At 39.5% G+C, this 14977-nt stretch overlaps 1 protein-coding gene across 1 annotated transcript in view; it reads left to right on the forward strand.

Moving 5' to 3' along the window:
- The first annotated feature begins 4490 nt into the window (after positions 1-4490).
- fndc3bb (fibronectin type III domain containing 3Bb) overlaps positions 4491-14977 on the forward strand; it is a 42106-nt gene continuing 31619 nt past the window's right edge. Inside the window, exons 1-3 of the mRNA XM_084398355.1 lie at positions 4491-4596; positions 12321-12397; positions 14404-14635. Of these exons, the coding sequence (XP_084254481.1) occupies positions 12338-12397; positions 14404-14635 (292 nt within the window). The 5' untranslated portion in view covers positions 4491-4596; positions 12321-12337. The remainder of the gene's footprint in view (positions 4597-12320; positions 12398-14403; positions 14636-14977) is intronic.

The following is a 14977-nucleotide window of genomic DNA, read 5'->3' on the forward strand; positions in this document are numbered from 1 at the left end:
TGGAACATTCCACCAGTTTGTTTTTTCTCCTCCTCCTCTGTTTCTTTCTCATTTCTCTAGCTCTTTCCCCGTTCTTTTTTGCTGACCTACTATTTTCAGCTACCACTGTGTCCTGCAGCAGGCTTTCTGCGTGCCTTCATGGGGCAGTGGTTTGGTAATCGTAGTCTCAAGTTCCAGGATAACAAGGGCTCGCATAAAAACAAACCCAGCAGATTGACACCCCTGGTCGTTGCCAGCAGACTGGCACAGTTTGCACTGCCCAGCCAGCAGAACAGAATGAGTGTGCACTTCACAGGAGTGAACTCAATAACCCTCCTCTGGTTTACTAACCTGTGCAAACCCACATCACAGATTTCATCGGTTAAAAAAAACATTCTTAAAGGGGCCGTTCACCCAAAAAAGAAAATTCTGTCATTATTTACTCGCCTTCATGACTTCTACAGAACAAAAAAGGTACAAGTTTGAAGAACATGCTCACAAAAATGCATCATATGACTTAAGGCCATTGCACACTGAGTCCGAAATTTTCGTATGCGTTTTTTCGTGTTCGTCAGCAGTAAAATTCGTCACGCACAGAAACCTTGCACACTGAGTCCGATGCGTATTTATTAAACCTTTGCGGAAAAAAACGCAAAAAATACTAAATGGATTCGTCAAGCAGTGAGGATGAATTTGTTGCCCTCTTTCTTCTTAAAAAGAGAAAAAGAAAGAGGAAATATTGGGTCCATTATTTGCGAGTTGCAAAATTATCCCAAACGATTCAAAATTTACCTCAGAATGTCAGTGGAACAGTTTGATGCTTTGCTAGCGATACTGGAGCCACATATTAAAAAGAAGACCACCAATTTCCGTGAACCAGTCGATCCTGAACAGAAACTGGCAGTATGTCTATGGACGGACGGACACACACACACACACACACACACACACACACGCGGCCGGCAGAAGCGCTGGGCAGACAGAACAGCTGTATACAGGTTATATTTTATTCAGTGTCTTTGTAATCCGCATTTTGTTTTTCATACAGTACTTGTGCTGCGAGACGAAGTGTATCAACTTGTCAGACGTCATTCTGGATTTTGTCGTTCGCTTGTACGGTGGCTCTGAATTTTCAAAAAACCTCACAAAATACTGGCTGTGGATGCGAAAAAGGCAGAAAATCGAACCCAATCCGAATTTTTTTTTTACGGACGAAAGTTTCGTAGACAGTGTGCAAGCGTGATTGACATAACGTGAGGTCGAATTTTTTTTTTAACGTGCGAAAATTTCGGATGCGAATTTCGGACTCAGTGTGCAATGGCCTTGAGTCCGAAATTCGCATCCGAAATTTTCGCACGTAAAAAAAAAAAATCGACCTCACGTTATGTCAATCACGCTTGCACACTGTCTACGAAACTTTCGTGCGTAATAAAAAAATTCGGATCTGGTTCGATTTTCTGCGTTTTTCGCATCCACAGCCAGTATTTTGAGAGGTTTTTTGACAATTCAGAGCCACCGGCGTACAAGCGACCAACAAAATCCAGAATGACGTCTGACAAGTTGATACACTTCGTCTCGCAGCACAAGTACTGTATGAAAAACAAAATGCGGATTACAAAGACACTCAATAAAATATAACCTGTATACAGCTGTTCTGTCTGCCCAGTGCTTCTGCTGGCCGCGCGCGCGCGCGCGCGCGTGTGTGTGTGTGTGTGTGTGTCCGTCCATAGACATGCCAGTCTCTGTTCAGGATCGATTGGTTCACGGAAATTGGTGGTCTTCTTTTTAATATGTGGCTCCAGTATCGCTAGGAAAGCATCAAACTGTTCCACTGACATTCTGAGGTAAATTTTGAATCGCTCGGGATAATTTCGCAACTCCTTGATAAGGAGGTGAAACTCTTCTTCCTCTCGGCGCAATCTCAGGATTGGATAGACCCAATATTTCCTCTTTCTTTTTCTCTTTTTAAGAAGAAAGAGGGCAACAAAATCATCCTCACTGCTTGACGAATCCATTTTGTATTTTTTGCGTTTTTTTCCGCAAAGGTTTAATAAATACGCATCGGACTCAGTGTGAAAGGTTTCTGTGCGTGACGAATTTTAAGGCTGACGAACACGAAAAAACGCATACGAAAATTTCAGACTCAGTGTGCAATGGCCTTTAGTCTTGCAATGTAGTGCATAAGGGCTACACAGTGCTTTTGTGCCATTTTTGAAGCTTGACAGCACCAGTTCTCATTTACTTTACATTAAATTAAAACAGTAGCTAGGATATTGTTCAGCAATTTACTTTTTGTGCTCTACAGAAGAAAGAAAGTCATACAGTTTTGGAACAGCTTGAGGGTGAGAAAATAATGAAAGAATGTTTAATTTTGGGTGGACTATCCCTTTAAAATCAGGTCTTTGTATCTGTGTTTTCTTTATCTGCTAAATTCTCCTGGGATATATTCAAAGTAAGACGCCACACTGAGTCTGATCTGTATCTGGAGTAACGTGAGCACATTTTGGACTTTTTAAGGAATTTTTTTTTGACAGACAATGGCACCATTTATGTATGTGACAGGCTTCATCCAGACGGGGCAGGTCCAAAAATCTCTCTCTCTCTCTCCCTCTGTATGTCTTCCTCTCTCACCCCTCTATCAGTGTTGAGTCTGAACTGTAGATCAAGTCAGAGCAAAGGAAACTCCTTCCTGAGTACAGAGCATGTCAGAGCAGGTCTGCATTGGAACTCTCCTCTTTCTGCCTGTTTATATTTCCATACATAACTTTAAGGGCCAGATTTACTAACAGCTTGCGCCAGATCAAACCCTTTTTTGGAGTTAAAAAACTACTGTCAGGATGTACTAAAGACACACAGTGAAAAATTAGCGCTGAAAAGCTGTGGACGGTTATTTTTGCGGCTTATCTTATTGCATATGCATTTGTTAGAGTTTCCCTTTCAGCCGCAACATTTATGGGAGGGGAGAGCATTTAAATGAATCATGCAAGGCGATTTATTAATTAAGGTTTGCACTCGTCAATTTATTGGTATTTGGGCCATTATTTAACGCCTAAAAAAGCATGTCTTAAACCAGACGCTAATTTGCGCTGCTCTAGATTGCGTTGGTTATTATGGAAATGATCCGGCTGCGACTGTGTTCTTTAATTTGCACGTCGTCAGTGGATCACGCACAGAACTTTCCACTCCCATCGGCACTTCTGTAGAATTGGGCTCTAACGCTAATTCGCCCTATTTAGTAAATCTGTCCCGAAGACTTCAGAATTCACCTGATTGGATTTCTTAAAGAGGTCATGAATTGAGAAATCAAATTTTCCTTGCTCTTTCAACATATAAAAGGTTATTGTACTATAAAAATATCCTGTAAGTTTAAGTACTCAACTTCCTCGTTAGTCCAAAAACGGCTTTTATTGAAACCAAGCTCAGAAAACGACTCGTTTCGGTTTTGTCACATTATTACGTCACAGTGTGACAAAAGACCGCCTCTGCAGAAGAGGGTCAACGCCGCCTTCTACATCACTGCCTCTTCAGTGATTCACACATATCATGTAGTAATAAATAAATAAGAGACTGATGCAAACACAGGATAACTCTAGCAACAAAACCATAGAGAGGTCTCTGAGGATTACAAGATGTTTTGCAGTGCCAAGTTGTGGAAAATCAGTCTTTGCACAGTTGTGATCCTAACATCCAGAAAGCATGGATGAACTTTATTTTTAACAAAGTTCCAGTCTCCCGCGTCAGTAAGACAATGATCATTTGTTCGCTTCATTTTACTGTGGATTTGTTTTTAAACAAGACACAGTTTGACGCAGACTTTTGTTCACTGTTCAGAAGGGGCAATGCTGCCCAGTCCAGCAGTGGAGGCACAAGCTGATTTGGCGTGCAGGGTTGGAGAGGAGCTCGGGAAGGTACGGTCTGCCTCTTACGTCATTTTCCCTTCCCCTCCGCTGGGGAATCTCCCCACACAAGAGGCCCTTCAACCCCACCGAGGTCATCCATGTCTCAGAGCCAGCTATTGAAATCATTGGCCAGCAGCTATAAATCAGAAGTGCGTCTTTATCGTTGCGTGATTCACTCGAGCTTCCGTTGCTATTGGTTTTTTTATTTTTATTTTTTAGGGATGTTGGGTGGGGAGAGGGTAAAGTTCTCAGCCTGTTAACTCAGGATGGGAAGCATGGAAATGAAAACAATGCCTTGAAACACCAGAGATGGCCTGGCATGATAGCGACACCCTGGTCTAATTCTCTGAATGGGCTTTTATCAATGACACTGGGAGTAATTCAGGTCACTCCACGGACTCGTCCACAGCGGGACTAATCAGCTGCTGAGAGCGGAAGGGTGACGGAGAGGGGGAGCGGCTGGAGGGTAGCCGTGAAGTCGTCTCGTTTTCCTGGAGGGCTGTTTGCATAACTCTCTCCACGCAGGAGCTGAATGAGTCCGCGGACGGTTTTTATTGCACATCCTGAAAGCCAACACCCTCCCACTCCAAGCATGCTGGGAATTCACAGCCAAGCGCTACATATCCACAGGGCTCACCGTTCCCAAGGCAGGGTGGATCTTCAGACAGACTGTTTGGAATATTGCAGTTTTTGGGCCAATTTGCTTTAGCTTTGAAAGGTGGGCTTTGTCTTAGGTTCAGTTGAATCAACATCTCCGTGTCCCATAGCAAAGAGTTCACAGCCATATATCCCTATCCACAGTGGCCAATAACTCGGTTTAATATATGACCAGCAGTAAACAACAATTTCAGTAAACATTTATTTTAATTTATTTATTTTACAACTACTTAAATTTCATTAGAGTATTTATTTTGAAAACAGTATTTACTTCCTAATTTGTGTATTCATTCATTCTACCAGCACTTAAATTTCAGGAAAGTATGTGAAATTAATTTATATGTAGAAAAAATATTTATTTTACCAGCACTTTTTTATTGATTGATTGCACTTAAATTTCAGTACAACTTTAGAAATTATAAAATTGCATTACCCAGTGCCAAGATTGTTGGTAACAAATTTTTTTTGAAGAACTATTACAAAAAAGCTAAATATTACTTTTCTTAATTGGCATATGTGTTCTAGTTATCGTCTGTATCAGCAAATTAATGAGTCTGACTCTGGCCAGTATATCAGTCTGTCAGTAATTGACACAGAAATAGTTAATTTCTTAAACATTTAGTCAAACATAATGTGGTTCAGACTTACAGGAGAAATCAATGTTACATCAGGAGGAGCACAATATGTTGAAAATGGAGAACAAGACAGTGGAATTTGTGTGTTTGAAAGAAATGTGTAAAAGAGCACACGTAGGTCTCTTTTTATGAAAACATTATTAATAATTTACAGATCCGTGCCAGCAGTCTTGACTGAGATCTCTACCTGTGGGACCTTTAACAGAGTGTGTGTTTGTCTGCATGGCCAGAGGAGTGTGTCTCGAGGCAGTCAGCCAAGAATACTGCACTAACTTTCATTAATGCAAATACAAACATTTCATGGTAAATATTTAGGACTGGTATACACCTCACCCTGTGATTCGAGCCTGTGTAAATGCAGTGAGGAAAGCATAGCTCTACTGTCTTTTATTTAACAGTGTTTGGAGTTCACCTCAGGCGAGTTACAACAAAATGATCTTTGCATCATATTTTGTTATGATTATGTGTCAAGATGCCTTTTTTTTTTCTGTCAAAGTTAAGTTGTGGGACTAATGGTGCTTGAATTAGGATAGATTGTGTGAAGGGAAAGAATTGAATGCCTCCAGGGTCTGTGAAACACAAATACGTCCCTTGATCAGTGAGTCTGTTGGATAAACACTTCGGCTCCCTGAGCTGTGAATTTTCCTCGTTGGATGGAGGGAGACAGATAGTGTTTACAGCAGGAACAATGGGCCATGCAATTACAGACACATGAAAACACACACTGCATGTGCGGAGACACACACAAAGCCTCTCCAGAGAAAATTACAATCTCTTATATACATAATCAGATGGACTGCAGGTCTGGAATTCTGGTGTTTTATCTGGCTGAAAGGAAAAACAGAAGACATTCTGATAGATGGGTCACATTATAGTACGTCTTTCAACATTTGTCCAACCACTAGATGTTTTCCTCATTTATGAAGATGAATCAGTATGATGCAGCTGAATGTTGTGGTCTTCATATGGGTTGTTTTTTATGTGCTCGAATGTGCTCTTTCATAACTTAGATTTAATGGAGTTCTGTTTCTGTAGTGGAGTCTCTCTATTATTTTTGCTCACACTTAGGGTTTGGGATTTGTTCTAAACCATCTTTCTAAGCATTTAGACCAAGAAAAAAAATCTGCTAGACTTATATTGAGGGAAGGCACAGAATATCATCAAGACTTAAAGAGATAGTTTACCCAAAAATGAAAATTCTGTTGTTCCAAACTTGTATACATTATTTTCTTCTCCTGAACACAGAAGATATTGAAGGATGTGGGTAACCAAACAGTTGGGGGTTGCCATGATTCCATACTATGGAAGTCAATGGGTACAGTCAGCTGTTTTGTTACCCACATCCTTCAAAATATCTCCATATCTTCTTCTGTGTTTAGCCGATTAAATAAATTCATACAGGTTTGGAACAACTTGATGGTGAGTAAATGATGACAGAATTTTCATTTTTGGGTGAACTACCGCTTTAAGGGTGGGCTCTTTTGACATGGACCTGTAGACAACGACCTAGAACCCCTTAGTAACCCTAGCAACACCCTAGAAACCACCTACAGCACCCAAGCTTTGTGGTGGCAAGTTTTGGATTGGCCTCATTCACATCTTCTGTAGAAAATATAAACATTTAACCATATAATGAAATATAAACATTTTCTCAATTGTTGGCAAACTATGGAGCTATAAAAAGAAATGTGCAGAACATGGCTGAGTAATGTTTGTTCATTTTGGATTTTTTTTATGCACCATGATGGTGCTTTTTTCACTTTATTTAAAATTTCTGAATTTATGTTTTGATTAGAGCTCCACAATTCTGAATGAATTGATATAGATTGATATAAATTTATATTCTGAATGGACAACCAAACTAAATAAAATGCAATTTACTAGAGGTTCTGACAAAAAAATCGGGTTGAGCGAATGATTCAATGACTTCACTTGTTTCATTACTGGATGAATCGAATTTCTTGAATGAGTGATTCAATGACAAATACATTAAGTCTTTTCTCACCACCTACTTTGTAACAATCTAACTGATATATTTTATTTGAAGTGTCAAGTTACTTTTAAAAGGTAATTTAATCTATATTGCTTGCTACCGTAGACTATCCGAACTATAAACTTATATCCCAGTACTACTGTGATAATTTGAATTATTGTAACATGAAAAATATGAAGCTTTGTGAAGCTGTTTTATATTTTTGACAACTGCTCTCACTGGGTCAGCGGCAGCGCCAACGCAGATTTGGATGTTCGCTGTGATCGTACTTGTCAAAGGTTTAATAGACATATATGAATTGTTGTCTTTTAGAAATAAGATTGCGAGGGTGTTTGAATCGAGATTGCGTTCTTTTCAACAATTAATCGTGCAGCTCTAGTTTTGAATGAATGAAGGCATCATGGGAAATCTGAGCAGTTTGAGAGTTTTGTGATATCTTTTGAGGAACATTAGGGTTGTTTTCTCTTGTTGTTTTTCTTGAAGTTCAAGACAAGTATAAAATCTCATCAAAAGTCTCCATCTGCTATCATATATTGTTCTTGTTGTCTAGGAGAAACAACTGAGATGTTAGTGATCTCAAGTTTGATTTTCCTCTCCTGTGGTGTACTACACGCACACACCGTCCCAAATTGGCTTGCTCCAAAACACAGATCAGATTTGCAATCCCTTGCAGAAAAAAGCGCTTTGTTTCTTTGCCCAGTGGCCCTCAGATTGATGCAACACATTCCTTCCAGAAACATCCCTTTCTTTTGCTCTTTTCTGCCCGTCGTCTCCCTGTCTGGCCAAGCTAGCCCTCCAATGTGAATTAGTGGATCTTACTTCGGAACTGATAGTTTGTGGAACACTGAACTTCCGTTCTGCTCCTCTGCAATCTATGTATGTGCATGTATGTGCTGTCGATCACGGTTTCTGTAAAAAGAACAAAACCGAAAACACCACTTGGCAGCTTTTTCTCTAGAGTTTATCTGGAGTAAAAGCAAGAATACACTCTTGAGGACGTGCACGCACACGTACTTTGGTGGTGTGTCAGCGGCCCCCAGGACTGACTGAGTGGACTTTATGAAGTACCCAGCAGGCCCTGCAGTGGGGGAGAGAGCTTCTCTCTGGAGCACAAAGAGGGGTTTGTTCTGCTGAAGAGGCTCTCTTCCTCGACAGCCTCCTGAGAAGCCTGGCAATCCAGAAGCTTTACCCCCCCTTTACTTACTTCTGTCTGTCTGTCTCTCTCTTGCTGCTCTTCAAACTTTTACAATTGCTCATACTTCCGGTTATGGATGCGAACAAACCGCTTTCCCTAAGTGTTAACCTGCACATAACTTTTTGTGTTCTAGACATGAATGATACCTCAAATCGCGGCTTGATGAGGTAATGTGCGCTAATACTTTTCTAAGTGGTCAGAATATTTTTGTCTGGCAGATTATAAATGGGCTAAAAAAATCTTATAGACCAGAATCATAGAAACTTAAAGGGTTAGTTCACCCAAAAATTAAAATTCTGTCAGTAATTACTCACCCTCATGTTGTTCCAACCGCGTAAGACCTTCGTTCATCTTCGGAACACAAATTAAGATATTTTTGATGAAATCTGAGCCATGTTTCACTCCTCCATAGGCTTCCAGTGTGACCGAAACTTGCTGGCCCAGAAAAGTTATTAAAGAGATCGTTAATATAGTCCAAGTGACTCCAGTGGCTCAATCTTAAGTATATCAAGCGACGAGAATACTTTTTGTGCGCAAAAACAAACAAAAATAACGACTTTATTCCACTATTCATTTCCTTCTCTCTGGATGTCTAGTTGGTTTGCGTAGTGTTTTTGCGCAGCGCGTCTGTGTTACACGTCACCACGTAGGCTCACTATTGGCCGACGCCGGTCATGTGTGTGTTGCGTGATGACGTGCAACACAGACGCGCAGCGCAAACACACTACGAGGCCCAGAGAGAAGGAAATGAAAAGTGGAATAAAGTCGTTATTTTTGTTTGTTTTTGCGCACAAAAAGTATTCTCGTCGCATGATAAACTTAATGTAGTGCCACTGTAGTTACTTGGACTATTTTAACGATGTTTTAATAACTATTCTGGGCCGGTGAGTTTCGGTCACACTGGAAGCCTATGGAGGAGTCAAAATTCTGTCAGATTTCATCAAAAATATCTTAATTTGTGTTCCGAAGATGAACGAAAGACTTACATGGTTGGAACAACATGAGGGTGAGTAATTACTGACAGAATTTTCATTTTTGGGTGAACTAACCCTTTAATGGTCAGCTCTTTCTGCTTGAGCCAGTTAGCATTCATCTAGCAACCACCTAGAACACCTTAGCAACACCCTAGCAACCTCCCATGACACCCTAGCTAGCATCGTGGCGGCGCGTTTGGACGGGTTAGCAAAGCTGAGATTTTTTTCATATGATGTAAAATTAGGGCTTCCAGTTTAACATGTTAATTTATTGTAATTAATTAATTGTATAAAATTATACAAATATTTGGTAACACTTTAGTTTAGGGTTCATTTCTCACCATTTACTAGTTGCTTATTAGCATGCATATTACTACGATAATGGCTGTTTATTAGTACTTATAAAGCACATATTAATACCTTATTCTGCATGACCATATTCTACATCCTTTAATCCTACCCAATACCTAAACTTAACAACTACCTTACTAACTATTAATAAGCAGTAATTAGGAGTTTGAGGCAAAAGTCGTAGTTAATAGTTAGTTAATAGTGAGAATTAGAGCCTAATCTAAAGTGTGACCAAATATTTTTTTCAAAAATATTTAAAAAACAAAAAAAAATGTATTCCCTCTGACATGTGCATTTTAATATTTAAAATTAACATTTATATCCCAATATTTTCATCCCAATATATAAATCTCAGAAAGATTTACAAACTCTATTGGTAAATAAACTGCTGTGGACTGTTGGCCAGACTTATGTACGATGATTTGGAGATAAAACAAACAAACAAACAAGCAAACAAATAACAATATATTGACTTCTGAAGCCACATTTGTGACATTTGTTTCTCAACAAAATTAATCAGCATATCTTGTACAGTCTTATTTTAGTATTATTATATACTATTAGTATTTATCAATATTTTGAATTCGCTTTATATTATTTTCAGTTTTCATTTTAATTTTAGTTTGTGTAAATTTGTCATCTTTATTAGTTCAAAAAAATAATAATTTCTAATTCACTTAAACAATTGTTGTTTTCAGTCTTATTTTTTTAGAGGCCAAGGCAACATTTCTAATTTTCCTGTAGGTTTTCAATCTAATATTTATGTTTTATTTGATGTCAGCTTTATTTCAGTTAATAAAAAAGGATTTGCAATAACACTGATCATGTGCATTTTTTTTAAGCCTTAGTATTTTAGTTCTGTTCTGTCTTTCTATCCTTAGCCTTCACGCCATCCATCCCTTCCACCCCTTCAATTGAAGTAGAGGAATGCTTGCGTTGAGCTCTCTCTCTCTCTCTCTCTCTCTCTCTCTCTCTCTCTCTCTCTCTCTCTCTCTCTCTCTCTCTCTCTCTCTCTCTCTCTCTCTCTCTCTCCTTTCCTTTTCTCTCATGCTCTCTCTCTCTTTTTGTGGGTCGAGGATGAAAGGGCCCTTCATATTAAGAGCCTGTGATACAATCCTGTCACTCAGTCATCTAACCCCCTCCCCCCTCCCCCCCACCAAAACCTCAAACCCAGCTCCTCAACTTTCACAGGAGCGAGAGAGAAGGAGGTGTGCAGCTGCATACCTGCGCGAGACCCTTTCCAAACTCGCAGAACAATCTGAATGGATTTTGTTGTGCTCTGTACACGTCGCCCCGTGAAAAGGTTATTTTAAGCTGCCGTGCGTATACACTCATGTCCTGGTGAAATGACCCACACACATCGCTGTGTACACAAACCCTTCCCCCGTCCCCTCCGCTGAAGAAACTCCTGTGAAGCCCCTTCAATACAAGCACAAACAGGGTCTTATTCAAACCCGGCAACCGCTAGCTGGAGAGATACTGACCCCGGTATTGACTGATGGGGGAGAAACCGAGAAGAAACTGTAAAATTCATCAGGGTGATTTAGTGCACCCGAGGCTGTCACGCCACGGTTCCTGCAGGGTCTGGAGGAGAGGGCGATGTCTAAAACAGCTGGTGGCCCTCTACATGAGCCCTGGATGAGGGTACGCGCTATGAGTTGCTTCTCTAGGCTTTAAATTCTGACAATAAACAGTCGGTTTGGTGGATGGAGGGGTTTCATTCACCCGCGTCCCATGAGAGCCATAACAGAGAGGGTTTGTGTGCCGGCAGTGGCCGTTTCTTCCTGCGGCGCACCAGTTGGACCTGATGGCTTTATTTCTACCGTGTAGACTGCAGTGAAGCCATAATCAATGCCTTAAACGGTTTGTTTAACCCAATACCACAGTACCAAATATAAGCCTGTGGAGTTCAGTGGGATAGTGGGTCAAAAATGATGTCAAGTCAGTTTTATTGGTAAAGCACTTCTTATAATACACATTGTTTCAAAGCAGCTTTACAGAAAATCATGATGTTAATGTTTGTAATATCTTTATGCCTTATTGTCACGTTTAGCATGTTAGAGTTGGGCGAAAGTTGGATGTACTATATAGATTTAAATGTCGCTGGGTGGTAATAGTTGTCATTTTGCAACAACAAAAACAATCAAGAAACTGAGATTAGCTGTACGGTGATTGTACTGTATGTATGCTGATAAAATTAGATATACTATGCAATATAGTTTACAATTTGCATCAATATAAACAATCATGGAGCCAAGATTTGCTGTATTTATGTATGCGGATAAAGTTGAATAAACTATATATCCAACTTTAAATATACCACTGGACAATAATATATTTAAAATATTTTGGCGACATAAACAATCATGCAGTTTAGATTTGCTATGTAGTATATTTAGCTTGAATAGAAACCAATGAAGCATAGCTCACTTATATCACGATTAACGTCCATAATTCCATCTCCTAAGCATATGCGTATCTTATTACCAAAGCATTCCTGTTTTCTTGCTGTTTTCTCTCGTTGCCCCAGGAATTTTCTTTGCTTAGCCTTGCATTACGTGGTGGAATGAGGGGGCGGAGTCAGCATTGTGCTACTGTTTGATTGACAGCTTTCTTCTCTTTTTCTTTCTGCCTTAGGGCCTGCTGAAGTTCCCATGATGTCACCGAACGGTTCCATTCCACCAATCCACGTTCCTCCTGGCTACGTCTCCCAGGTAACCGGCAGGAATGGGTTAGGGCCGTGCGTCGGGGTGGCGAAACCTCTCTCGCACAATGAGGATGTGATTTCACCCCTCGCAGGCGAATATCTCTTTCTTGGAAACATGCTCATAAATTGTGTGTTCAGTATATGACAACCAAACAAACAACAGACGGACATGCACAAAATTCCAAGTTATTCATCGTTACTGAACGGTGTCAGGCGAGAGTTTGCTAAAGGTCAGCGGCGGTGACATTTCAGTAGAAAGGTCAAAAAAGTCTTGCGGAGAGGGCAGGAAAAAGTGTTTGAGTTGTGGGTGTAATAAATCAGTGGGGTGGCTTTAATGGCACAAAGGTCACTCGTGTAAATATGATTCATTAGCGCGTTCCACCCAAATGTGAAGGGCAGGACCAGCCCATGTTTGGTGGGCTGCCCGTTTCTTTCTCTCTTTCAACTTTCCAACAAGATGGAAGCTTTTTAGCTTGAGTGCATCGAAATGAAGTGATAACAATGCTCATTATCTGTGTAATTGATGCTCTTTTGCCACAAAAAGTAATGCGATGTAGTTTTGTTGCACAAGCATGTGGCCTCATAAAAAGAAAAATTCTTGTTAGCTTTATCACTTTTCTTTACCACTACACAAAATCCATAGGAACGTATGTAAAGTCAACATACATTATCGTTAAAAAATTTGGGGTCATTACATTTTTTTTTTAATATAATTTCAAAAGAAGTCTCTTATGCTCACCAAGGCTGCATTTATTTGATCAAAAATACAGTAAAACCGATAATATTATTACCATTTAAAAGAACTTTTTTCTATCCTAATATATTTTAAAATGTAATTTATTCCTGTGATGCAAAGCTGAATTTTCAGCATCATTACTCCAGTCTTCAGTGTCACATGATCCTTCAGAAATCATTCTAAATCATTCTGCTATTAGCAATGTTGAAAACAGTTGTCCTGCTTAAACTTTTCGTGGAAACCATGATACATTTTTGGGATTCTTTGATAAGTAGAAAGTTCAAAATAACACCATTTATTTGAAATATAAATAACTTTTGTTCAATTTAATGCATCCTTGCTGAATAAAAGTATTAATTTAAAAAAAAAAATCTTACTGACCCCTTTGTGAACTTTTGATTGGTATTGTACATAAATTACAGTACACACATTAATTGTCTTATTATTGGTACTGTTTATGAGTTGATTACCTGTCTGGATATGCTTGAGTTGTGTAATATAAGTTTCACAGTGTTTTGTCATTAAGATTCAAGATTTATGTCTAATATATTAATTAATAAATGTTACATGTATTTCCAAAATGTCAGTTTTTCTCTCTGGACAAACCCTTTGGTTTAAGGTGGCAAAGCTAATTGGATTTGGCCATAATTTTTCATTATGAATGTTGACTGTACAGTTTGTATGCATTTTGTGTGTTACTGTTGATGAAGAATAGCTAGGGCTCACCAGTCATCAATTTACAAACTAGAAACTTCATAGAGGGAAGTTTTAATATTAAAACATATATATTTTATTCTTTGAATCTAGAACATATTGATTTCCCAGAAAGCCCTGCAGATCTTAACAGTTCTTTCCTCCAGTATAAGCATAACTGAGCACTTTGGTTTGGTTTCTGCCGTCGTCACTGACCTCACTTTCTAACCCTGGGTGACCAATCTGACTTCAGGATCACCCAGGGTTAGAAGTGGCTGTCAGTGGGATGATTTCTCCCATGTGAACTGTACCAGCAGATCTGTGATTCCTGTAAGCGTCTTCCATGCATACATTCCTCCACTGGAATGTATTTGATAGCCGTTCCATTAGAAGGCTTTGTTTACTTTTGCATTCCTGCCCTTTGTTTAAAGTGGCACTGTACGTCTGCGGTTGCAATTGTTGGCACATTATATCCAGAGACAGGCTGTATTATGTGTTGGGTTGGGCTACTAATGGCTGACATCAGAGAGCCTGTGATGTTGGGAATTGTTTGGCTTGACGTCTGTGCATCTTTGTATTTTCAGGTTCTGGAGGACAATACGGGCGTGCGGAGGGTGGTGGTGACACCTCATTCTGAATGTTTCCCCCCCAGTTACTCTCCAGCTCTGTCCCCGAGCCACCACATTCATCCTCCATACCTGACGCACCCACACTTTATTCCAGCCTCACATACGTCATACTACCCGCCAGTCAGCCCCGGTGATGTGTCCCCACACCAGTTCTATCAGCATCGACTGCCCCCCATCTACCCGGAAGGTAAAGCTTCATTGTCCATAGCAGACTAAAAGTTTCCTGGTCTATTCAGCTATTTAAACACATACTTAAGTGAGGACGGGCAAACATGTCTTTATACTGAATCATAATAACACTGTCCTAACCTGGCTCAACATGAAAGCAAAGTACCACACAAACCTATAAAACACAGCCAATACAAAGATACATTATTAATGAAAAGTTTAAACATGCTTGATGTTTCTCTCTTGTTACAAATATATATATAGTATATAAAATATATGAATTTCTTTACTAAACTAAAATGTAAATTTAATAAACTAAAATATAAGAGCATTTTAGTTTAGGTTTTATGCATATACAATC

This window comes from Rutilus rutilus (genome assembly GCF_951802725.1).
Source record: "Rutilus rutilus genome assembly, chromosome: 24".
NCBI classification, from domain to species: domain Eukaryota; kingdom Metazoa; phylum Chordata; class Actinopteri; order Cypriniformes; family Leuciscidae; genus Rutilus; species Rutilus rutilus.